Genomic DNA, 26,345 nt, shown 5'->3' on the forward strand with positions numbered 1-26,345 from the left:
ACAGCTTATCTTTACTGGCAACACAGAACTAATAACGGAATACTATACAGGCCTCCCACGGCCGTACCCACACAGTGCCCCACTGTCTAAGCACCACCCTGTCCACACCCTGGTGAGGTTCCCCCAAAGTACTGAGTTGTCCTGGGCACCTAACAACCCGGTGTCCACAGAGCCAAGCCCACCCTGAAGTGTGTGGAGTAGCTCTACCCTCAGTGTGTGTGTGTGTGTGTGTGTGTGTGTGTGTGTGTGTGTGTGTGTGTGTGTGTGTGTGTGTGTGTGTGTGTGTGTGTGTGTGTGTGTGTGTGTGTGTGTGTGTGGCCGTTGGGGCACTTGTAGAGGATGATACCTTCCCGTTGATCCAGCACCAGGGTATCGCCGGCTGATAAAAGGATCCATCTGATTCAATGAAGACGTCCACCACTGTGTGGGATGAACTCCAGTTGGAGTTTCTCACCTTTAAGCGTCTCTCAGTATAGATGGTGGTCTGGTCCCAGACCACAGGCCGCATGTCACCACGCGGTGTCTTCACTGTGTCCCTGACACCATAGAGAAATGGGGAAGCATCCCTATCTAGGAGCCTTCCCTGAAGCAACCACTATCTTTGGTGAGTTGGGGCCCAGCTGGGACCTGTGGCGACTCTAGGCCTAGTCTCAGGGCCACCCTTCTCTGTCCCCGAATGGCGTGGTCTCGCAAGTGCGCCAAATGTATCTTCTTCTTGGCGCCGGGGATATTGCAGCCCTATTGGCTGTATTCTCTCACCTGATGCACAGCCGATGGGGCTGCTGGGGACTGGAGTCCCTTGCGGAGCAATTCTAATGGCGCCGCAACTCCTGTTTCAATGCGCATGTGCAGGATACTCACTGCGCATGCGCGAGGAGTACCAACATGGCCACCGCCTGTGGAGCGAAGCTACGGCGGTCTTGCCACTCCGGCGCACGTGGCAAGTCTCCCGCAGTGCCGCTGTAGCCTCCCCCCTGCTCCGTTCCCACAACGGTGGTAAGGGAGGGACTGGGGGAGCTGACTACATAAATATATATATATTTCTAAGGCTGAAGACTTCAATTGTGGGAGCGGTCATACTGTTACACTAGTGCTCCTACACACAAGCCGAGGGAAAGGAAATGACCCAATAGCGAGGTGGGGAATCTGCATGAGAGACGAAAGGGAGTAAGTTGCCGCGAAGCTGGGGATCGGCGAACGTAGTCACGTGAGCGCGCCACGTGCATGAGAAGACATGATGCGTCCAGAGGTGCGGAGCCCAGCTCAGAGACATGACTAACCCAACTGCATGTGTGCGCATGCTCTGGCAGCAGAGCGGTGTGTTCTCAGGCACCAACGCAGGGGGAAAACAACGCTTCATCACAGGAGTCTGGAACGGGAACCAGAAACTAGGAACATGGAACATGGAACAGTAACATGGAAGGAAAGAGTACAGAGCACAAGGTCACAATAGAAATGCTTCTTGGAGGACGTCCAGCCTCCTTAAAGGCATAGTGCCAGTAACAGTAGAGTGCAGCAAATACTAAGTTCAAAGGGTTCTTAGTTTAATCCTTTGGCCAAAGGACTATAAGCCTGCTACCATGTCAAGGTAAACCCTACTCAGCAGGTCCTACACTACCCGACGGTAAACTAACCTCAGTAGTAAATGAGTTACTGTCCCAGTCCCCGGAATCCAAAGGAGATGAGTAAAGGTCCCAAGGAGGTCCAGGCAGGAACAGCATGCGATGGTAGTACTAGCAGGAACCATGGCAGGCAGCAAATGACTAATAGCAATGAGAAAGTCAGAGAGAGGCTTACTTCCTGTCAGGAGGAAGAGGGCAGGAATTGCCAGAAAGCAAGATGGCGTAGGAAGCTTCAGAATACATAAAGACACAGGATCTTGACTCGCAGCTAGAGGGCGGCGATCAGAAATTAAACAGGTAAGGAAGGAACACGCCGCAGGGGGTGTGTTCCGTGCATCGTAACAGTACCCCCCTCTTCAGGATCGAACGCCGAGCAATCCAACAGACTAAGGGGCAGAGATGCATAGGAAGATAGACTCGCAGCTAGAGGGCAGCGCCCGCCACACAGAGAGACAGAGAATCTTAACTCGCAGCTGGAGGGCGGCGCACGCCATACAGGGAGACATCAGGGAAACTAGGCATACAGGTAGAGAATACGCCACAAGGGGGCGTGAAACTTGACTCGCAGTTGGAGGGCGGCGCACGCCGTAACGTGTACGCGCCATGCATGAGAGAATGCGTGACATGACCGGGGGGTGGCCGGGCTCCGTGGTACGAGTAGGGAACCGCGGGTGCTTGCATGCTCTATAAAGAGAGTGGGAACTGATATGCGACAGGTAAGGAGGGAGCACGCCGCAGGGTCGTGTTCCCCGATTCCTTACGCATACGTCCCCTCCTACAGTCGCTTTAAATAGCCTCTTTCTCATAACTTCACCTCTTTGGTATTGTGTGTTGTGAGCTGTCTACATCAGTATGCAGTCATCTCTCCAATCTGTTTCATCTGCCTTGATCTCCAGCAGTCCTACCTTAACCTTCCTCTTTCCTTCTCTCCTTCCTTCCTCCAACACACCAAACCAAATCCCCTATTTTTTTCCCATTTATAGCCCTCCATTCTTTTCTCTTCTCCCCATCCCACGTTCCAGCTAAACTGAGCTGCTTCCACTTCTTCCCCTCGAAACAGGACTCACCAAGTCACTCAGCTTACCACCCGTCTCTCCACACCCTAGCTAACTGCTCAAAAGCCACCTCTTCGGTGCAACCCTGCCGAGTCTTTAGTGTCTCTGTGTAGCCACTGGAATTCTATTCCCAGATGCTATTAAACTCCTTCCCATCCACCCCTCACTTTGACATCTTCATGGCTTTAAATGGTGAGACTCCTATCACTTAGTTATTAGCTTAACCTTTGGTTCTAAAAGTTTCCACCAAGCTATTCGACTTTTTTGCAGAAACATTATGCTGACTTCTACTCCCTTTGTTTGCTTCTGAACCCATTCATTCTTTTTGCTGCCTGTTTGGTAATTAACAGCATACAGTTATTGCTCCTGTTACCGAGATGCAGTGCGTCAAAACACACATGAAATATTGCATTCGCTAAGAAAGTGAGGTGTGTTACCCAGTAACGTAGGTAGACATGGGTGGGCCTGCGGGCAAATTTTTTCTATTGCGTTGGCCGCACATGCACGATGAGCACTGGCCGACCGTGCATGTGCGACCGGCAAGTTCCTATCGCGCATGAGCGACCGGCAAACTTTCGATCGCACATGCTTGGTTGGCAAGTGCCAATCGCGCATGCGCACAAGCAGCCGGCAAGTGCCGATCGCACATACACGGTCAGCAAGCCAATTGGCAAATATGGATTGGTCACCCTAGAGAGCGGGCCCCCATTTGTTTTGATAGAGCCACTTTAAATTCAGCATAAGATATCTATCTTTGGTGCAATGTGGCTTGCTGAGATTTACATGGAGACCCACTTTCTTACTTGCTACAAATAACAATGCCATCTATAAATCATACTGTCGATGACTCAAATATTAACAGTTGATTTTGATTTTTTTATCTTCCCAATTCAATGTCATGAACAATTTTTTAAGTGCTGCTGTAATAAAAACTTGTGACAGTGTCTTTTTGTCGCACAACCTTGCTAATCTTTATCTTTCACGTAGTCTATTGGTTGATGTGGCATTATCGTAAATGTTCCTTTTATTATCAGTGTACAGATGTAACCAGCCTAAGATTTGATTCAGCCTGCGGAAGCCACAGGATCCCAGCCATGCTACTTATTCTCATTATACATCATTGTTGGTTTCTTTTTGCTCTTCATTTGCTTAATTGTATCCTTTGTTATCAAAGTTCTCAACACTCCTTATAAGTATTTTATTGTTGATCCATCATCAAGTTTGAGTGCGACGATTCTTCCCATTCATAATTCACTGCTTCGTTTTCTTTAAACTTTAATTATCTTTTATAGTCTCTTCGACTATATCACAGTTACATTTTTTTACAACCTCGATTTTACATTTACGGATCGTCTTGCACAGCTCTACACTGTATATTGAATTTTTCTTGCATCTTGGAATTGCTTAATTTCTTGTTTCCTCGGTAACAGTCTCACCTGATATTTTTTTTATCCTGTTTTATGTTAGCGATTCCTCCAGTTTAGTTCTGTTCTTTAAACTACAATCTTCAAACTTTTTCATAATTGTTTGTTAAAGTATTTCCATGAATCTCAAGCAAGCTGAAGCAATTTTTCATCTCTAGTTGAAATTCTCTACTGTTCTTCTCGGGGTTCTTAATGTTGATTGTTTCTATTTTCCTTTTAATCAGTGTTGCATCTTCACATTAAGATGTGATTTACAGCAAGCCAAATAGTAATAACTTCTTATGTAAAAACATTGAAGGAGGGTGCAGTCTTCAATGTTTATTAGCTAGGATATAATTCTTGATACTATTGAGTCCATTCCATGTCCTTTTTCTATTTGGATTTTTCTTAAAGAATTCAAGAAAATTGACTTTTTTCTTACAGAATTTATGACATAGAAGTTTTCATATTGTGCAAATTGTTCCAATCTGTTTTCACATTCCTGTTTCCATAACCATACTTACTAACTGATGCTTTGTCTTTCTCTTGTGCACCAATTTTTGCATTGAAATCTCCAATAATGATCTCGAGGTGTCAATTACTTTTGTTATGAAGTTAGTTGATTTCATGGTAGAAGTTTTCAACCTTATTGTCTGTGTGACTTGGAAAATGTTAAACTTGTATTTCTGTGTCAAATGAATGTGTACTCTGTCTGCTCTAACTGATGAGCTTCCATTCTCCACTTTGATGTTTTTCTTGTTCTTGTCAATGATGAAGCCTACTGCTCTGATTCTTCCATTTTCTTTATCTTTGTAATATAATACTGTAGATACACAGTATGGGGGTCATGCACTAAGCAGTGATAAGTGGGTTTTCTGGGTGCTATGCACAAAGCAGTGATAAGTGCTTTTAAGTGAGATACACGCCTTTATAGCGTGATACTGCCTGTTGTGAAATTCACAAAGCAGTGATAATACTGCAGTATCGTGCTATAATGGCATTTTTTCCCACTTAAAAGCACTTATCACTGCTTTGTGAATCTCATAGCAGACAGTATCACGCTATAAAGGCATTTATCTCACTTAAAAAACTTATCACTGTTTTGTGAATCTCACAGCAGGCAATATCACGCTATAAGGGCTTTTTATCTCACTTAAAAGCACTTATCACTGCTTAGTGCATGACCCCCTAAGACTTTTGAGCTCAATGGATACAACACAATAGCCATTCAAGTTGTACAATAAGTAATTTCCCAAAATAATTCATATGATCTACCACTCACCTTGGGATTCATAGATTACAAAGAAGCATTTGATTCTGTCTACACCTTAACTGTCCAAGATGCACTAAGAAAACAAAACTTTGAAGAAACGTACATTGAAATTATAAAGAACATTTATAAGAATGCCAAGCAACCATTAGATTACATAAATATACAAGCGAGATAAGGATAAGCAAAGGATTGAGGCAGGGAGACCCATCTCACTAAAGTTTTTCACTGCAACACTTGCAGAATTGTTCAAGACATTAGATTTGGAAGAAAAAGAAATCAAAATCAACGTTGAATATTGAAGTCACTTACGTTTTGCAGATGACATTGTTATTTTTGCTGCAAGTCCTGAAGACCTCCAGCAACACATTGGAGAACTCGTAGAAGCAAGTAAGAATGTGGGCCTCCATATCAATATCAACAAGATCAAAGTGATGTTCAACAGATGTATCAAGTCTGCGAAGATTTAAATAAATGGAATTTAATTAGAAAGACTGTCCACCTTGGCCAGCAAATGACAATAAATGGGAACCTTTTGAATGAAATCAATAGTAAAATGAAGATAGGATAGAGCACATTTAGAAGGAAAAAGACACTCCACTGTGCCTCAAGACAAAAGTTTTCGACCAGTATATTCTGCCTGTGCTTTCTTATGGATGTGAAACTTGAACCCAAAATACGAAGATAATTCAGAAGCTTCAGACAACGCAAAGAAGTATGGAGAGATGTATGATGGGTATTACCCAAAGAGACAGGAAAAAGAATGAATGGGTTCGAAACGCAAACAGTCACATCATAACATGGTGTAAAGAAATTAAAATAGCAGTGGGCCAGACATATCGCAAGAAAAAAATATCATTGTTGCAGAGAGGTGGAACTCAACTGGATTCCAAGAGAGATTGAAAGACAAAGACGAAGACGATGACCAAAAGTGAGAAGGGAGGATGACATCAGAAAATTGGTTGGGGTAACGTGGAGAAGAGACTTGCTACCGCAATACCTGGAAGTCCTTTGGGGAGGTCTTCATCCAGCAATGGATCAACAAGGTCTGAAGATGATGACGGCCGGAAATAATGAAAATAAATACACACTGTTCCTCTTTTAGTGTGGACACCCTGTATATGTAAATATATATATATATATAAATATATATATATATATATATATATATATATATATATATATATATATATATATATATATATATATATATAAAACTTAGTTGCTCCCCCTGATAACACAACATAGTGCATTATAATGCAGTATGTGTGTTTCAATAGGATTTAATGGCAGTAAAACAGAAGACTATCACAGAATATTCCACCATAATGTGTGAACAGGCGAAATAACCTTTGCATCAGTGTATATGTACTGTATATGTATGTAATAAATGCATGTGTGTATATATATATATATACACAGCTCAACCCCGTTATAGCGGGGTCCTCGGGGGCCACCCGATCTGACCGCGCTATAACCAGGGTCGCGCTAATGGAAGAAAATGGCCACCCTGCTCCCGATCGGGAGGAGGGGGAAGGGGGAAGGAGGGGGGAAGAGGTGGAGTGAGGCACCGGCAACCCTACATGTCCTCCAGCAGCCATCATACTTTTCCCAGCATTCCCCGCACTCCCTTCAGCAGCCTCACTTCCCCCAGCAGCTCCACACCAATCCCCCCACCGATCGCCCCCACTGATCCCCCCAGCCCCGCACCGATCTCGCCCCCAGCCCGCACTAATCCCCCAGCCCCGCACTGATCCACCCCCCCCCCCCAGCCCCGCACCAATCCCCTCTCCAGCCCCTCACGGATACCTGCCAGCAGCCCCACGATGCCCCAGCAGCTGACACCAAAGGTAAGGGGTAGGGGGGGCTGTGTGCGTGCTGTGAGTGTGTGCATGCTGTAAGTGTGTGCAGTGTGCTGTGAGAGTGTGCTGGTGCTGTGTGTGTGGTGAGTGTGTGCAGTGTGCTGTGAGTGTGTGCAGTGTGTGCAGTGTGCTGTGAGTGTGTGCAGTGTGCTGTGAGTGTGTGCAGTGTTCTGTGAGTGTGTGCAGTGTGTGCAGAGTGCTGTGAGTGTATTCAGGGTGTGCAGTGTGCTGTGAGTGTGTGCAGTGTGCTGTGAGTGTGTGCAGTGTGTGTAGTGTGCTGTGAGTGTGTGCAGTGTGCTGTGAGTGTGTGCAGTGTGCTGTGAGTGTGTGCAGTGTGCTGTGAGTGTGTGCAGTGTGTGTGTGCTGTGTGTGTGTGGAGTGTGCTGTGTGTGTGCAGTGTGCTATGAGTGTGTGCAGTGTGCTGTGAGTATGCAGTGTGTGCAGTGTGCTGTGAGTGTGTGCAGTGTGCTGTGAGTGTGTGCAGTGTGCTGTGAGTGTGTGCTGTGTGCGCAGTGTGCTATGAGTGTGTGCAGTGTGATGTGAGTGTGCAGTGTGTGCAGGTTGTGCAGTGTGCTGTGAGTGTGTGCAGTGTGTGTGCAGTGTGTGTGCAGTGTGTGTGCAGTGTGTGTGCAGTGTGTGTGCAAAAACAATTTTTTTTTTTAAATATTCGGGTCCACGCTCAAACCGCATTATAAGTGGATTCACGTTATCGCGGATTGCGCTATAACGGGGTTGAGCTGTGTGTAGATAGATAGGTAGATAGATAGATAGATAGATAGATAGATAGATAGATAGATAGATAGATAATATGTGTGTGTTCTAAGAGGACAAAACTTTACTAAAAGTTATAAGCTACTAGGTACTCACAGAGGCAGAAAATTAAAAAGGAAACCTTTAGTAGGAGTTATCCTTAATCTGTTGATTTTACTAGCAATTTGCAAATCACTGGGCAGCATCTAAAGCCTACCTACAGTACATGTAGCTCACAATAAAGATGCAATGCTGCTATTTCAGTAAATAAATAGCTTAGTGATAAGGAATACTACACTGAGTATTTGGCATGGTTCTGTCAAGTACCTGATTGCCTGGGATAGAATGAAATGGCAGCCATAATATATAGTGACAATTTAATGGAATGAACAGGTTTTCTATGAGTTCCAACTTCTGAAAATGTCCAATGTGAGCAGGGGTGCTATTTTCCTAATGAAAAAGAATAATATGTTTTACAGTAATCTTCTTCATTGTTAGATAATTAATTATCAGGATTGAACCTTTAACAGGATACAGTAGTTCTGTGCTAATAGTAATAATATTAATCTTCGTGTTTGCTATTAGTTTTAGCAATATTATGTTGAATGAAATGTAATGATTGTTTTTCTTGTGTTAGAAATATTATTTTAATCAGTTTGAAAATGAACTAATGGGAACTAAAATGAACAGACTAAAATATTTGTTAGCTGATAAAGGTAGCACCTCAAACATAGACGTGTTCATTTTTTAAAGAATATATTTTCTACTGCTTAACAGCGTCCTATAGATATATATATATATATATATATATATATATATGTTTTTTTTTTTTTGTGTTATTGGTTTTTAGGGTTCTTAATAAAATCCTTCTATATTATTTGTATAATTGTCTCTAATTTTATGGGAATCGTGTTATGTACATATAAAAATGTTTTTCCTCTTGTTGGATTAAAATGTGGAGCAAGTGGTTAGACTTTTTGTATTCTGTAGGATAGGTTAGCATGCAATGGTAAAATTGAGCTATGTGACTGTCAGAAAGGTTAGGCAATTGCCTAAAGTATAACACATAATACAACTTCTGTTCAATAGCAGTCAAAATTTAGTGATTAAAGCTGATTGATGTTTGTAGCCCAAATAATATACACGAAATTTAGAGGACAATGACAAGTTGCTGGATAATTAACTGGAGTAATTTGTAAAAGCCCGTACCTAATAAATACATGGGGCTATGGTCGTAGCTGAAGATTCTATTTCTGGGTCATATTCTTTTAGTTGATCCATTCTAATTTTCATGATGAGTAAGCTGACATGCACTCAAATGACAATGACTGAATTCTAAATTAGTTAGGGCCATCAATCTATTATATAATCAAGAGAGATGGTGGAAGGGTCATGCCACATTTATTTAGATCACCACACAATATAAATAATTATCTAATACAATAAAGTAGCCAAATTAGAGGACAAATGCAGAATAGCAGCCCACAGAAAGGCTAAATAATAGCTTGGCCATGATCAAAAGGGAAATTATTCATAATAAATAATGGGTGTTTTTCCAAGTCAGGAAATTCACTACAAATACTGCATCAATATCTAAGGGATATGATCTGCAGGGCATTTTACAAGGTATGTGCTGAATAATGTGTAAGAGTTTAATGGCCCACTCCACACCCTTGTTATGCACCTAAAAAATGTTTAAATGAGCCCAAAATATATGCATGTGTAGGGCAGCAAGGTTCTCTTTAAATGCACTGAAGAGCAAGCAGTTTGAGATGCCCAGAGAAGAGCAGAATTTCACCCCGACTAAAGTAATATGATAGAAGTTAGTAAAATATTATTTATTGATAATGTGCCAACATGTTCCGAAGCACAACACAATAGGGGGGTAGAGAGGGTAAAATACAGTAACGAGCATAACACATTGTTTAACATAAATTCATGCAGTGTCATGATCAGGGTTGATTGGACTACCAGGGATCGTACAATCACTAGACAGAACGCAAGTGTTTAATAAACTGAAGTTTACGTAGCCGGAGCTAACAGCAAAACACAGTACAACAGTACATAAATACTTATCCACCATGGGGATGCAGATAAAGCTCCTAGCTGTCTAGGTGAAAGGTGCTGCCGAAGCAAGTTTAGCCTCTATGTTCCTCCAGAAGCCTTATGGGAGAAGTAACAGGCAAATTCCATGTTAGTCCCATGTTGACCCGAGACTAACACACTGTACATGATCTAGGCACCAACCACTGTACTGACAGCAACTCTGCCAGACATGTCACAAAACACGATCTAACTCTGACTGTCTTGCCACAGTGGTTATGCCTTTTCCCCACTCAGGGAGCCGCCGAGATATGATCCATAGTCTCCCCCAGTGGGGAGCTGTATAGCATGGTCTCTGCACACAGCCCAGGTACAGTAATTTGATTACCGGAAGCATAGGGCAACATGCACATAGATCATCATGCCTATATCCAGCATAGGCCACCGAATACACAACTCACCGCCTTTGCCCCCACAGGAAACCATCATTTATTTATTTTAAAACAGGATTCATAACAGAGGCCTGCGGGTTTCCGAGGGACCCAACGTGGTCCTCGGTGGTCCCTGCATGTGTCCTTGGTCCTCCAGGTGGTCCCCGCGGGTGTCCAGGGCCCCAATGTGGTCCCCGGGTCATCCCCATGAGTGTCTGGGGGCTCTCAGGTGGTTCCCATTGGTGTCCGGGGGTCCCACAGGGGTCCCTGGGTGGTCCTCAGGTGGTCCCGCTGGCCTGCGGTACCAATCCTGTTGTAAAAAAAATTAATTTGGCATACAATTCAATAAATACACCTCCCCCCTCACAAAACACATACAGTACAGTAATGGGCAAAATAACTATTATCCAGATATGGATAATAGCTTATTTGTCCATTTTTAAAACAAACATTATTTCCAGTCAGCAATAATAACTTAAATAAAAAACTTTCCACTTAACCCTGCCATTATGAAGGGCATCCTTGTCAGCATACTGCAGGGCCATGTCCTCTGTTGCCAGAAATAATACATGAAATAAAACAATCTAATGCCGCCTAACCCCTCAATCACCTTAGCGGTTAATAACCGCTATAGTAATTAAGGGGTTAACTCCCGTCCCCCGCTTGCCACCCGGGAGGCCTAACCACCCCCCCCGGACCCCAATAAATGAATAAACAAAGTATTTTAAAAAAAGAGGCGGGCATATGATACAGCATCCAATCAGATTGGAGCTGTACCATCTGACCCAAAAATGTGACGTCATAGGCCATATTTAAGGCCTTGATGCCTCTTTTGAGCTCAAGAAGACGACGAGACAACATTGTGTTGAGGATTTACAATTGGATTTTTTGGATTAACAGATGAAGAAAGAAGAGGAAGAAAAGCCAAGAAATAATTACAGATCAAGAAAGAAGAAGGTATTAGAAGATCAAAGAAAGAAGAATTTGGTTGCCTGGTCCGGATCTTCATGGTGGATGGCATCGGATTGAGTTTGATGACGTTGCGGTACAAGAGCTTCCTGATACCCAAGTATTCAGAGGGCCAACGCTTCTAAAGTTAAGTTACATATTGAATGTATGGCAATGTATTTTGTTGCAAGTTTTTGGATTGGATCTTGTTTAATTTATGTTTTTCTTTGCTCAGAGGGCAGGAGGACGGGCGTTAACCCCTTAATTACTATAGCGGGTATTAACCGCTACAGTGATTGAGGGGTTAAGGGCCATTAGATGGTTTTTTTCCCCTGTATTATTACTGGCAACGGAGGACATGGCTCTGCAGTATGCTGACAAGGATGCCCTTCATAATTGCAGGGGTAAGTGTAAAGGTTTTTATTTACATTATTATTGCTGACTGGCTAATGTTTGATTTAATAATGGGCAAATTAGCTATTATCCATATCTGGATAATAGTTATTTTGCCCATTACTGTACTGTATGTGTTTGGTGGGGGGGGAATGTGTATTTATTGAAATGTATGCCACATTTATTTTTTTTACAACAGGAGTGGTACCACAGACCAGCGGGGACACACCGGACCACCCAAGGACCCCCGGACACCCACGTGGACCACCCGAGGACCCCCGGACACCCACGGGGACAACCAGGGAACCACTGTGGGGCCCACAAACACCCATGAGAACCACCCGAGGGCCCCCAGACACCCGTGGGACCACCCAAGGGCCCCCTGAATACTGTGGGACCACCCAAGGGCCCCCTGACACCTGTGGGGACTGCCTGGAGGCCCACAGACACCCACGGGGACCACAAGGGGACCCCTGCAGGCCTCTGGTATGAATCCTGTTTTTAAAAAAAATGATGGTTTCATGTAGGGGCAAAGGGGGTGGGTTGTATATTGGTGATGCTAACATATTGTAATGTTTATTGGGGCAGAGGGGGTGATTGAAAGGCCAAGTACCCCTCCACTCACCCCCTTCCTCCAATAAAGTGGCTGTTGTCCATTAACCACTTCATTGCCTTAGCGATTAGCCGCTACGGTAATGAAATTAACTGTAATGCATTTTTATTGCATGGGATTGATGCCGGGGGTCTCCGGTGCTGATATTAATAGATATCAGCTCCAGAGTATTCCCAGCATCTATCCGATGCAGTAAAAATGCTTTTTTTTTCTAAGTCCCGTCTTGCCGTTTCTCTGCAGCTTCTCACAATCTTCTTGCCAACTTTTTGTGGCGGGTCGATTTGGAGAGGAAATTGCAATTCTAGAGCGTGATTAGCCTTGATTAGCTAATCGGGGCTACTAGAATGCAACGAGTTTGAAACGCTGGCGATAAATGGTGATAAGTGGCTTATCGCAGCGTGTTTGTAATTTTTTTTTCTTTTTTTCGGCAACACAATTTGCCGAAATGCTCTTTTATCCCTCAACTTACCGGAGCTTACTGAATAGCAGTAGGCTTTTTTGGTGACAAGTGACTTATCAAAACTTAATGCATAGTCCCCTATATTTGATTTGGGGAGGAAGGGTGGTTAAACGTTTCATTATTATACCTACTTCCTCTCAAAGAAAAAATTACTGTTGCTTTAACAACACCACACGGTAACACATTACATATTAAAATTATTTCTAACATCTTAGTCTTCTTATTTCTGTAGCCTTTTAGAAAAAAAATGTGTTGCAAGACGTTTTGACAGTATACCCTGCAGCGATAACAAAGCTAACCTTAATCACCTCCACGACAAATGTATGTTTTCATTGCCTTGGAATGGATGATTGAGCCATGCAATCCTCAATGCACAATTATAACATGGAAAAGCACTGAAAGATCAGGATTAGGTTAGATAACTCACCTGAAGCCTAGATGTTTCATAACCAGTAACCACACAAGTGACTTTTTGTTTAAGTTAGACACGCTGAACAGTTTATTCATAGTTGCTGTGTGACTTTAGTGCAAATTAGCACAGAGCTTTTCAGACTTTCTTTATAACTCTATGGGGCCTATTCAGGTAGCTTCGATAAGATCACTGCCCGATCAATCAGTTTGACATGTTGTTACCTCATGTTATGACATTTGTGTAAAAACAGTATTTAGTAAGATTTTTTGCTTGGTAGATACAATTTGGTACAAAAATGCCATACCGATCAACTTTGTAGTTGTGTTTTCAGAAATCTTGCCATGCGATCTCCCTGCGTCTGTAAGAGCTGTGCAGAGAGAGCTGCATCTCCCTGCACAGCTCTTACAAGCGATCGTGTTGTTTTTATTTTAATTTAAATTACATTATTGAAGCAGGGGGTCCCTGACCTGAAATTAATGTGGTTCAGCTACGGAGACCCCTTGCTTCAATAATATATCATTTAAATTAAAAAAAAAAAACCAGTGTGATATTACCTTAGCAGCTAACAGCTAAAATAATGAAGGGTTAACTGTCAGTACCCGTTTGTTGGTGGTAGAGGTGGTGAGTGAACATTATAGTTGCCCCAGGGTGGGTGGTTAGACCTCCTGGGAGGGATTAACCCCTCCCTTACTTTAGCGGTTATAGCCACTAAGGTAATGAAGGGGTTAATCCCCACCATGAGGTCTAACCACCCACCCTGGGGCAACTACCCCTTTCACCCACCGCCTCTACCACCACCACACAGGAATGGGCAAAATTGCTATTAGCAAAATATGACTAAGAGCACTTTTGCTCATTCAAACAATACAGTAACATTACTATTATAAAAAAATATATATCCATTTAATCCAGTGATTGTCACTGTGGTTATCTACGCCCTCAGCGTGGCACAGATAGCCACATTGGCAGCCCTACTACTCCCCCCCCCCCTACACCTAACACCCTCCCACCTCTCAAACACATATAGTAAAAGTCAAAAACCCTATTATCCAGATCTGGATGATAGCGCATTTGTCAATTAAATATAAAACATTAACCAGCCAACATATAGTAAATAAAAGTTGTATTTATCACTGCCAGGGTGAAGGCTGTCTTCATCTTAGTCCTTTTCTTCCTCTTCCGTGGCATGAACAGTTATATAAAAAAAATCTAGCTTCTGGCCTGTAACCCTTTAATCACGTTAGCGGTTATTGACTGCTTCAGTAATTAAAGGTCAGCTACCCACACAGTTGGCCTAACCACCCTTTACGTGGGGGAACTACCCCCATCCCTCACCCCCTCTATCCGCATCACTATACATACTGCACCGACACACTTTATTCGAGCAAATACCCAGTATGTACCTGGCAGATACCTGGAATGCGCCACTCCTCACCTCTGACAAGCCCCGTTGCATTTGCCTTCCCAGCCTGGGTTCATGCCTGGCTGATGGGCGGCTGATCTGTTAAATGATAATGATTAGGATTTAATAGGCTGCAATGCTTCGCGTGTCTACCAGATGGCATAAATTCATGAATTGTAATGCAGTATATATATATATACTGTGCAGTATTGCAGCCAGCGGGAATAAAATGCTTCAATCCCTGCTTGGAAAATAACTCAATGCACTCGGGCAGAAAACAGTCACAAACCTCAATACACCCGGGTATACCCGAATTCGTGGGACTAGCCAAGCTCGAATAAAGTGTGTCGCCAGTGTACAAATGGGAAAAAGCATAAAAATGGGCAAAAGCACTAGTAGCCAAATAGGGGTAATAGCGCTTTTGCCCATTTATGTTAAAATACATTTAAAAAAATACACAATAAAATAGACAATTTAATACATTAAAATAAATAGTATTCAATAAACCCATCGATTTGTCACTTTGGTTATTTATGACCAGATTAATATCTATCTATTTTACCCATGCCTGGGTGAAGACTTTTATCCTCCTCGTCCAACTGCAGCACTAACAAGATAATAAAAGGAGTTAACCCCTCTGCAGCACTCCCAGGAGGCCTAACCACTCACTCTGAGGCAACTAGAAGCTTCACCCACAACCTCTATCACCAACAAACCGGGAACTCCTATTTAACCCTTTCATTACCTTAGTGGTTAGCCACAAAGGTAATGAAGCTAGGTTAGAAATTTATTTTTATTACATAAGATTGAAGCCGGGGGTCTCCAGTGCTGAAATTAATGCGGGTCAGCTTCGAAAACCCCCGGCTTCAATCCTATGCAGTAAAAATATTTTTGTCTTCTTTATACGCACATCGCAAATCCGATCTCGCCACACTTCAGGTTTCGAGACCTGAATAAGCGATTTTAACCCGCTGTTACCAAAGAGAATTGCTTACTGAAATCCTTTTGATGAAGGAATCATAAACTGTCTTTTGAAGTAGATACTCTATCTTCACCTGGATAAGCATTCCAGGATAAAAATTGACAAACAAAAGGTTTATTTACTTCACACCCTGATAATCAACATTCTTTTGTTTATTATCGGGGACTTCAAAACAAAACTTGTGTTTCCTGAATTAACATGTAGCTGGTATTTTCCCTAATCAGTATTATTTACCTGTCCAGACATTTATTGGCACCATTTATGATAGATGTGGTATTTCTAGGTTTTCCCATCGACTTCAAAGAAACATACATAATTTAGTTTGAGCATATTTCCTCAACCAATCAGAACTTCCTGAATGTTCAGCTATGGGTTTAGAAACACATTTAAACCAGACAGAGTATTGGTTAGTTAGGAGAGAAGAGAGAAGGAGAGAAGAGTTTGGCAGGAGAGCTCAGATAAGGTAACTATGATCATAATTCTTGTGCACTTGAAATAAGTACAAACCTTATAAAGAAGTATAATTAGTACAACCGTGTGTTATATTTTGTTGCTGTTCTAATAAATTATTGTTTATCTACTTGAAGCCTCTCTATCGTGTCATAACTCTCATAAACCAGGATGTGCATGTGCGAATGTGTTTCCTTAAAATAATAGTTTTGCCCATAGTATATTAATTCTTTTAAGCCAGCAATACTTTTATAGATAAATACGTCATAAATACATCTATATTTCTATTGTCTGGATAAGGCTAAACATTATCGGTAACACCACAATATTGAAGCTACCTGAATAGCAGCTACTGGCAAGAAAATCAAGCTTTTGGCATTTTGTGAGCTGCCGCACGGCTTGTCGGTGACAGATTGCTAATGCTGGTTAAAAAGCTGTTTCCAAGAAATTTTGCCTTGTTATCAAAGCTTTCTAAATAGCTACATGCAAAATCGCTTGGAAAAAAGTGCATTTAACAAACGTTAAGTCACGTATCGAATCTAAGCAGTGAATATTTTGGTATGTCCCTTGATGTGCAAGTCCTGTTTAAAAGATTTACTCAGTGGCCTTAAGCAGTGAATATTTTGGTATGTCCCTTGATGTGCAAGTCCTGTTTAAAAGATTTACTCAGTGACCTTAAGCAGTGAATATTTTGGTATGTCCCTTGATCTGCAAGTCCTGTTTAAAAGATTTACTCAGTGACCTTAAGCAGTGAATATTTTGGTATGTCCCTTGATGTGCAAGTCCTGTTTAAAAGATTTACTCAGTGGCCTTAAGCAGTGAATATTTTGGTATGTTTGAATATCAAAAGGTGTGGGGGTTTTTTTCCCCCTCTTAACTCTGTGCTGTTAATTGACCAACTGGAACAAGCTGATTGATTGGGGAGGGGGAGGGTCATGTGACTGTTTTAGCTGTATAAAACAAACACCTCTCCTGCAATTTGCAGGAACTGCAATTGGCATTACAATGAGGCATTTAAAGTGAGCTTTTTAAGTAATAAATATAGTTAGACTATAGTTGGACTAGAGGTGACTGGGGACTGCATCTTTCTGCAAACTTTTTTACTCACGACAACAAACGGTAAGCTATTCAGATCACACTATTATCCCATTCTTGTTAACCTGCATATTTTAACCCCCCACCCCTTTACAACTTCTTTCACTGCAGCCTCTCCCAAAACTGACCGCACAAAACACTGAAACCCTGAACTGACTCTAGCATTGCAATACAGCTAAACATTTGACAAGGAACAGGCATACCCCTGCTGTTTAGTCTGCACACACTCACTTTGTTCACAACAGCTCCTTGCAGCACTGCCTACCTCTGGCAAAATGAACCTGCTCTGTATCTTAACTTTTTCTTTCTCCTGGCCTCATGGAGATGCTACTCTCTCTATACACTACAAACTCTTCCATCCTGGCCCACACCCAACATCACCATACACCCTGGACTACTCAAAAGCCTTGCACTATCTACTGAATGTTGGTGGAGAACTCTAAAAAGCAGCACACCAACCACTGCTCACTCTAATGGCAAACACCACAAATTTACAACATCCAAACAACTACCCAAATTCCTACTCGTACTGTTACTCTCCTTAGCAGGTGATATTGAACCTAACCCAGGTCCTCCCATTTCAGCTCTGTCCCATGCCCCTGAGAATTCCACCTTTAAATTCCAAAAAGGCCTATCTGTCGCCCATATAAATATCCGGAGCCTGCTGCCCAAACTGGACGAACTAAGGGCATGGTGCCTTATGCATAAACCCAAAGCCATCATTCTTACAGAAACATGGCTATCCCCTAAAACCCCTGATGCAAATATCGCCATTCAGGGATACTCCATTTTTAGGAGAGATAGGTCAAAGAGAGGAGGAGGGGTGTTATGTTATATTGCAGACACATTACAATTTACACTGTTAAATTGCCCCCCAAGCCCACCCTCTTTTGAAATTCTAGTTGGCAAAATCTGCCTCCCCTTTTCTAAGCCCATCTTGCTTGCTGGCATCTACCGCCCCCCTAAAGCCCCTCTACAATCCCTGACTGATATCACCCAGTTTCTTGGCTCCATTTCCTCTCTGAATGAGAAGAGTGAGCTGCTAGCTCTTGGGGATTTCAACTTCAATTGGCTTGACCCTAAAAACCACAAAATCCAGATACAACTCAAGTCACTTAACCTAACGCAACTCATTTCCCAACCTACACGGATAAACCTGAAATCGCATAACCATTCCTTGCTAGACTGGATTCTCTCCTCAAATCCCAGCAGAATCCAATACTCTGGCATCCTTCCTGATATTTTCAGTGACCATGCAATAGTGTACTGTGTAAGGAAAATTAAACCGCCCCATTCAAGCCCTAAAGTTCTCCTCACTAGAATATTTAAAAACTTTAACCCACAACAGTTTCTGGATGATCTTACCAACTGCCCATGGCACAGAATCGATTTAATTCCCAACCCTGATTCTGCGCTCGACTATTTCCAATCTGAGTTCTTAAAACTCTGCGATACCCATGCTCCACTACGCAAAATAAGGGTACGGGGGGCCCACCTTCCATGGTTACACCTGACCTTATAGCACTCTACCAGTTCAGGGATGCCTTGTGGAAAAGCTACAAAGTAACTGGCACTACCAAGGATCTCAATCACTACAGATGCATGCGGAACAAGTGCACAAGGCAAACAAGGCATGCAAAAGCACAATATTACTCTGACAATCTCCACCAGAATACATCAAACCCAGCTAACTTCTGGAAGGTTATCAACAATATATTCCAGTCTCCTAACCATCAACAACCAAGTAATATCACTAAGGGGGATATTACTCTGACAAACCCCACTGACATTGCAAATGCCTTCAATAATTACTTTGTGGGGTGTGCCACAAACTTATTAGCGAAACGCAGCCCAAACCACAAACCTGAATCTCATCCTGGGAGTACCCTATAGTCCCACCCCCTCCCAACACTGCCCACAATTTTCAATTTGGCCCAGTATCTGAAGAGGAGATTATACAAGCGCTCCTCAAACTAAAACTAAGCAGCCAATGTGGACCCGACTTACTACAATCTAGGTTCCTACGACTTGGTGCCCCAGCCATTGCCAAACCAATTGCGTCCATAGTCAACTCTATCCTGTCTGCAGGCCATATCCCTAAGACCTGGAAAACTGCCAGAGTTGTCTCAATCTTCAAAAGTGGGGACAAAAACACTGTCTCAAACTACAGGCCAATCTCACTTCTCCCAATTCTATCCAAAGTCATGGAAAAATGTGTCCACTCCCAATTAAGCGATTTCTATACCAAGACAAATTTCCCTAGCCAGTTCCAATCTGGGTTTCGTCCCAAACACTCCACCGTAACTACCCTGCTAAAAGTTTGCAATGAAATCCAGTGTGGAATGGAACGGGGACAACTCACTGGTGCAGTATTCCTAGATTTTGCAAAGGCTTTTGACACAGTTGATCATGCTATCCTGCTTAACAAACTCCAGAGCTCTGGAATAGAGAAGCATGCTTTAAGCTGGTTGCAGTCCTACCTATCAGGAAGATCCCAACATGTGTCCATCTCAGGCTCTAACTCCAACCCCCTGGATATCACCTGTGGTGTCCCGCAAGGCTCTGTTCTGGGCCCCCTACTCTTCTCAGTGTTCATTAATGATCTTCCCACAGCTTGTAAGGAAGCCTCAATACACATGTATGCAGATGACACAATCCTATATGCACACAGCCATAGCCTCTCTGACCTTCAACACATACTTCAGTCTGACTTTTTCAGACTCGAAAATTGGATTTCCCAAAACAAACTGTTTTTAAACACTGACAAGACTGTAACAATGGTATTTGGGACCAAGACTAAATTTGTAAAGCTCCCAGTGACTGAGCTCATGATTAGAACCAACGCTAACACCACCCTAACACTTGTCACTAGTTTTATATACCTGGGCTTATGGTTTGACTCCCACTTAACATTCGGGATGCACATTGATACCCTGACAACCAAGACCTACAGTATGCCAAACTAGGGGTACTTTACAGGAACAAATCCTCCCTAAGTCTCCTGGTCAGAAAGCGTATCGCACAGCAGATGCTAATGCCAATTATTGACTATGGAGACATAGTATATGGCTCGGCACCTCAAACCCACCTTAGCAAACTTGACACCCTCTACAATTCAATTTGTCGTTTTGTTCTCCAATGCAACTACAACACACATCACTGCGAAATGCTCAACGAACTAGATTGGTCAACACTAGAGTCTAGGCGCAAAGTTCACCTTTCCTGTCTTGCCTTTAAATTCTTCATGGGCAAGCTACCCAGCTACCTGAACAAGCTCCTCACCCCTACCACTTGCAGCACTTATCACCTGAGATCAGACTCCAAAAGACTGTTCATGGTCCCAAGGCTCAACAAAGTATCCGGACATTCCTCCTTCTCCTACCGTGCACCCCAAAACTGGAACAACCTACCAGAGACCCTCACATCCACCACCAGTTTAAGTTCCTTCAAATCTAAAGCTGTCTCACATTTTAACCTGGTCTGTAACTGTTTCATACGCTCATAATATATATTTTCTTTAACTGTGCACGCAATGTCTTTTATATAATGTATACCCTGCTCATTTATGTAACTGTACTTGTAACCATGTATTATTTGTTTTACTCTGTGCCCAGGACATACTTGAAAACGAGAGGTAACTCTCAATGTATTACTTCCTGGTAAAAATATTTTATAAATAAATAAATAAAAATACCTGAATAGGTCCATATACCTATTACCTTCTTATTTCCCTTACTGCACTTTACCAAGATTTATTAAGTCTATTTGAGAAAAGGTATTCTGGTAACAAAATATTACATACTAATGTTAGTTGCTCTACTCCACAATTTTTAATTTGGAAGTTTTTTCAAAACTCTTGGTGAATACCATCGCATCAAGAATGCTAATGTTTTATTGATCTGTCATTTGTTTCCAAAATGTCTTCTTATGACGCTCTGGCCGGGCCACATTTGAGAAATAATTAATTATCAAGCAATAAATTGCACTTATCTAGTATGAACTGTAATGTAATTTAATGTACTGTACAATATGTTCGGCTGATTTTCCCTAAAATATGGCCAACTGGGGTGTTCCATGAAGAGTGTTGGGAAGCACTGATCTAGGTTTAATACATCTTCGACTGTTTATGTACAGATTGTAGCCAAATCACAATGTAGAATATTACATTATAACATAGAATATCGCAGGGTTACGATAGAATTCAATGGCAGTGATAAAACAGAATATCATGGAATCTCCCCCTATAGCACCAGCATATGCAATAACCTTGGCTACGTACGGTATGTATGTATGTATTAGAAAAGAAAAGTGATCTGCGCTCATATAATGGGATATTGTGTTGAAAGTGATTAAATAACCATAACCTTGTGATAATAAACAAGAAAAAACCTGTATGTATGTATGTATGTACAGCTGAACCCCGTTATAATGCGGTGCTCGGGGTCCACCCAATTAGACCGCGTTATAACCGGGATCGCAAAAAAATGTAAAAAATGGCTGCCGCGATCACTTACACGGCATCTGCAGCTCTCTCCGCTACATCAGCTTCCAGAGAGGAGGGTGTGTGTGCGTAAATGCATCCCCACATCCCCGCAGCAGTGCAGGAGAAAAGCCCACGAACTCCGGAGCCAGCCCCCTCTCTCTTCTCCCCCCCCCCCCCGGCTGAGAGAGTGTCTGTGTAGCAGGCTCTCCCAGCAGTGCAGAGAGAAGCCCGTGAACTCTAGGGCCAGCACCCCTTCAAACAAATGGAGCTTAAATCTTTTCAAGAAAGAGGAAGGACTTACATAGTTACATAGTTACATAGTGGATGAGGTTGAAAAAAGACGTACGTCCATCAAGTTCAACCTATTCTTAATTTAGACAACAGATACTTTATCCTATATCTATACTTACTTATTGATCCAGAGGAAGGCAAACAAAAAACCCCAGTGTCATATCCAATGATATCTCATAAGGGGAAAAATAAATTCCTTTCCAATTCCAAGAATTGGCAATCGGATTAATCCCTGGATCAACATCCTTCCCATGTATACTTATTTGGTATATCCCTGTATGCCTTTCCTTTCTAAAAAGATGTCCAACCTTTTTTTGAACAAATGTATTGTATCTGCCATCAAAGTCTCCATGGGTAATGAATTCCACATTTTAACTGCCCTTACTGTAAAGGACCCTTTCCTTTCTTGCTGGTGAAATCTCCTTTCCTCCAACCTTAAGGGATGCCCCTGAGTCCTTTGTACTGCCCTTGGGATGAATAGTTCATTTGAAAGCTCCTTGTGCTGTCCCCGAATATATTTGTATATAGTTATCATATCCTCACTTAGACGCCTCTTTTCTAATGTAAATATATCTAATTTAGCTTGTCTCTCCACATAAGTTATATTGTCCATCCCCTTTATTAATTTGGTAGCTCTTCTCTGCACTCTCTCTAGTTCTAGAATGACTTTTCTAAGGAGTGGTGCCCAAAATTGTACTCCATATTCAAGGTGTGGTCTTACTAATGCTTTGTAAAGGGGCATAATTATGTCTACTTCCCTTCCGTCCATTGTCCGTTTAATGAAAGATAAGATCTTGTTTGCCTTTGCAGCTAATGCATGACTTTGGGCACTATTGCTAAGCTTGCTAGCTATAAGCACTCCTAAATCCTTCTCCATCAAGGATTCCCCCAATTTATCTCCATTTAATTTGTAATTCGCCTGTTTATTCTTGCATCCCAAATGCATAACCTTACATTTATCTGTATTAAACCTCATCTTCCATTTACCGGCCCCGTTTCCACTCTCTCGAAGTCATTCTGGAGAGAAATAACATCCTGCTCTGATTCTACTACCTTACACAATTTAGTATCATCAGCAAAGATGGAGACTTTGCTCTTGATGCCAACCCTAAGGTCATTAATAAACAAGTTATAAAGCAGGGGTCCCAGTACCAATCCCTGAGGTACTCCACTCACGACTTTAGCCCAACCTGAAAAAGTTCCATTTATGACAACCCTCTGTTGTCTATCCTTCCACCAGTTTTCAATCCAAGTGCATATATTATTTACTAGGGTCCAAAATGCTTGGAGTTTAATCTGATTATAGAGAGAAATATTAAGTACATTCCCAACACTGTGCACAATATCACTTCACTATTAAAAAAAAACTATTGACACCCATATTCTCCCAGCTCTTAGTATTAGGGGCTTATTCAATATACACCAAAGAGCTCTCCTGATTTGGTGAAGGTTAGATTCTCCCTACTAATCCCCAGACTCTCTCCTCCACCCCTCGCCCGGAGGGTGTGTTATTAAAGTTTTTTTTTTTTTAAACAGGAGCCAGGCTTAGACCGTGTTATAACAGATCTGCGTTGTAGCGGACCGCGCTATAACGGGGTTGAGCTGTATGTTTCTTTATATAGTGCTAACAATGTATGCAGTGCTTTACAAAAGAGACAATAAAGCGACAATATAATTCAGGGAATTATAATACAAAAAGTGCCCCAAGAAAAATAAAATCAGACAATAGGAAATGCAATCCTTGCCATGGAGATCTTCCAAATCGAAGTGTAACTAAAAAAAACTAAAATAAATATGTAGCTCGCCTAATGTTCCCGAGAGTGACAGGAAAAAATAAATTTCCTGCAGCATGTACAAAAGTTAATAAGTAATACAGAAACTGAAGAGAAAATAATGCAAGTGTGCTTGGAATTTTGCTAAAGTTTGACAAACATGATTTAATAAAAGCTTTCCTAATTGCAGCAAATGGTACCACAATGGTAAATAAAGCCTTCTCAAAACAAGGTCAAATTTGGAAAACAATAAGAGATGATCTGGGTGGGCGTCTTTGCTAATATGATTAGTACATGACCTTGCCTTTCAGACAGCATTGTTTATAGAATAGAATCTAATTTTCACTGTGATTGAATACACACAGAAATACTACTTAAAAAAATTGTTATATACTATATGATAATTGTGTAGTATGTTGCCTTAAATTTATCAAGTGAGAATGAAAACACACAGTAAGGGAGTTACTGCTATTTAATAAATAAAGTCCAATTGTTTGTCTTAATATATAAATAGTCATATTTAAAAGAAGAGAAAATATTGGGATTGCCATCATGTGCTCATCATTTTTTTTTTCTTCCACAGGAACTTTTTACAATGGAATGCAAGTTTAAGGAGTCTGTTTTTGAGAATTATTATGTTATCTACTCATCTATGATATACAGACAACAAGAATCTGGTAGAGCCTGGTTCTTAGGTTTCAACAAAGAAGGCCAAGTTATGAAAGGAAACAGAGTCAAAAAAACAAAACCAGCAGCTCATTTTCTACCCAAGCCATTGGAAGGTAAATTTTCTATGCTCCAGATTGTAACGTCTGGATTTAGAAGGTGTTCTTATATGATCCAGATATACATTTTTAATTATAGGCCGAATGAATTGAAACTCAGGGCATTGTTGAAATCCCTGCTCTCTGATTGGTCAAAATTACTATTAATGCCCAAACTGTTTCACAAGTCTTGCCAAATCATAGAGCAAGGATTTACTTGCCCTACTGGTGCAGGTGGGAGGTCCATTTGTGATCTGGTTGAGCAGTTGGCATGCAGGTGCTAGTGTGTGCCAACCATCCAGGCGCAGGCAGATGATCCAGGTGAGGCGTGGGAGGGTAGATGATCTGGGGTTGGGCAGATGATCCAGGGGAGAGGGGAGGAGTGGGAGGGTAGATGATCTGGGGCAGGCAGATGATCCAGGGGAGAGGGGATGAGTTGGAGGGTAGATGATCTGGGGGCGGGCAAATTATTTAGGCGAGAGGGGAGGAGTGGGAGGGCAGATGATCCAGGCTAGAGGGGAGGAGTGGGAGGGTAGATGATCTGGGGGCAGGCAAATGATTCGGGGGAGAGGGGAGGAGTGGGAGGGTAGATGACCCATGGGCAGGCAGATGATCCGGGGGTGGAGTGGGAGGGTAGATGATCCGGAGGCAGGCAAATGATCTGGGGGAGAGCAGAGGAGTGGAAGGGTAGATGATCCGGGGCAGGTAGATGATCCCAAGCAGCAGATGGATAGATGATCGGGGCATCTGCCGGTTGCAAGGTAACCAGGGTGGCAGGTGGGGGTGGCTGGACAGATGATCTGAGAGGGCTAGAGGGTGGGTAGTAAGATCATCAAGAGGGGTCAAATAATTGTGAAATGAATTGGTCTATTAATTTGTATAGAGTTCTGAGAGATTACAGAACTTGTTCAGCTATATGGATTTCTGTATACGTAGTAGAAGAGTAGAAATGTGCGAACTTGCCCAAAACTAACCTGTGTTCCGCTGGAACTTTAAAAAAAAAAACTTTGGAAATGCAATAAAAGGGGAAGGAGGGGGGGGGGGGAGAGAAAGAGAGAGACCGAGAACTGAATATGCAAATAAGCTAATTTAAATATGCAAATGCTTTTTTTTTTTTAGGTATCTCAGGTGTGTTCACAGGCATCTCTCTATGTGTTGTATAGATTAGTAGTTTTGGGAGTTATATCATTGAATGGTACTACAATAGGACACACTCCTCTGCACCAAAAAAAGTCCGATGTACCAGACTGTGAAGATTATTTACTAGATTCACATTTTAAAAGTTATATGTTTAAGTCACTTTAGTTATTGATTGCAAAAATGATTCATTATCATGGGAACTATGTTGTCACATCTAAGGAAGACACCCATAATATTTACTCAATGCTTAATCTGATGAATTGAGAATGGATATTTTCTTTTCCACACTTGTTTCTTTGTTGTTGAATCTCCTCTAAATTCAATGCCGTCTTGGATGGACTTATTCTCAATTATAGTTGAACACCATGTAGGGATAGAGATAGATAGGAGACAGATATAGTGTAACACAGTTTATTAAAATATAAAAATCCTATAAACATATAGGTAATCTACTCACACTCTGTAAGTAATAAAAGGGCAGTTGGAGAGATTATTATCAAACTGAGTCTCTCACACTCAGTTTGTGCCCCGACCGGCTATTGTCCGTTCTTATGATGGCGAAAACCTGATAAGGGGATCCGCTATAGACCGTCCTGCTCCGTGTACCGGCGTCTGTTCTCTCTGACCACCGTACACTTCCCGTCACCCAATATCGCGAGATCTCGCCAGTAAGCTGCTCTGCTTCCAAAGTTTTCTCCATCGGG

At 42.1% G+C, this 26,345-nt stretch overlaps 1 protein-coding gene across 2 annotated transcripts in view; it reads left to right on the forward strand.

Annotated features, from left to right (window-relative positions):
* The window catches only part of FGF14 (fibroblast growth factor 14), a 782,690-nt gene that overhangs the window by 742,411 nt on the left and 13,934 nt on the right, over positions 1 to 26,345 (forward strand). For both annotated transcript variants that reach the window (XM_075590760.1, XM_075590761.1), the window contains exon 4: positions 24,321 to 24,519. In XM_075590760.1, coding sequence (XP_075446875.1) covers positions 24,321 to 24,519 — 199 coding nt within the window. The remainder of the gene's footprint in view (positions 1 to 24,320; positions 24,520 to 26,345) is intronic.

Source organism: Ascaphus truei, chromosome 3 (genome assembly GCF_040206685.1).
Source record: "Ascaphus truei isolate aAscTru1 chromosome 3, aAscTru1.hap1, whole genome shotgun sequence".
NCBI classification, from domain to species: Eukaryota; Metazoa; Chordata; class Amphibia; order Anura; family Ascaphidae; genus Ascaphus; species Ascaphus truei.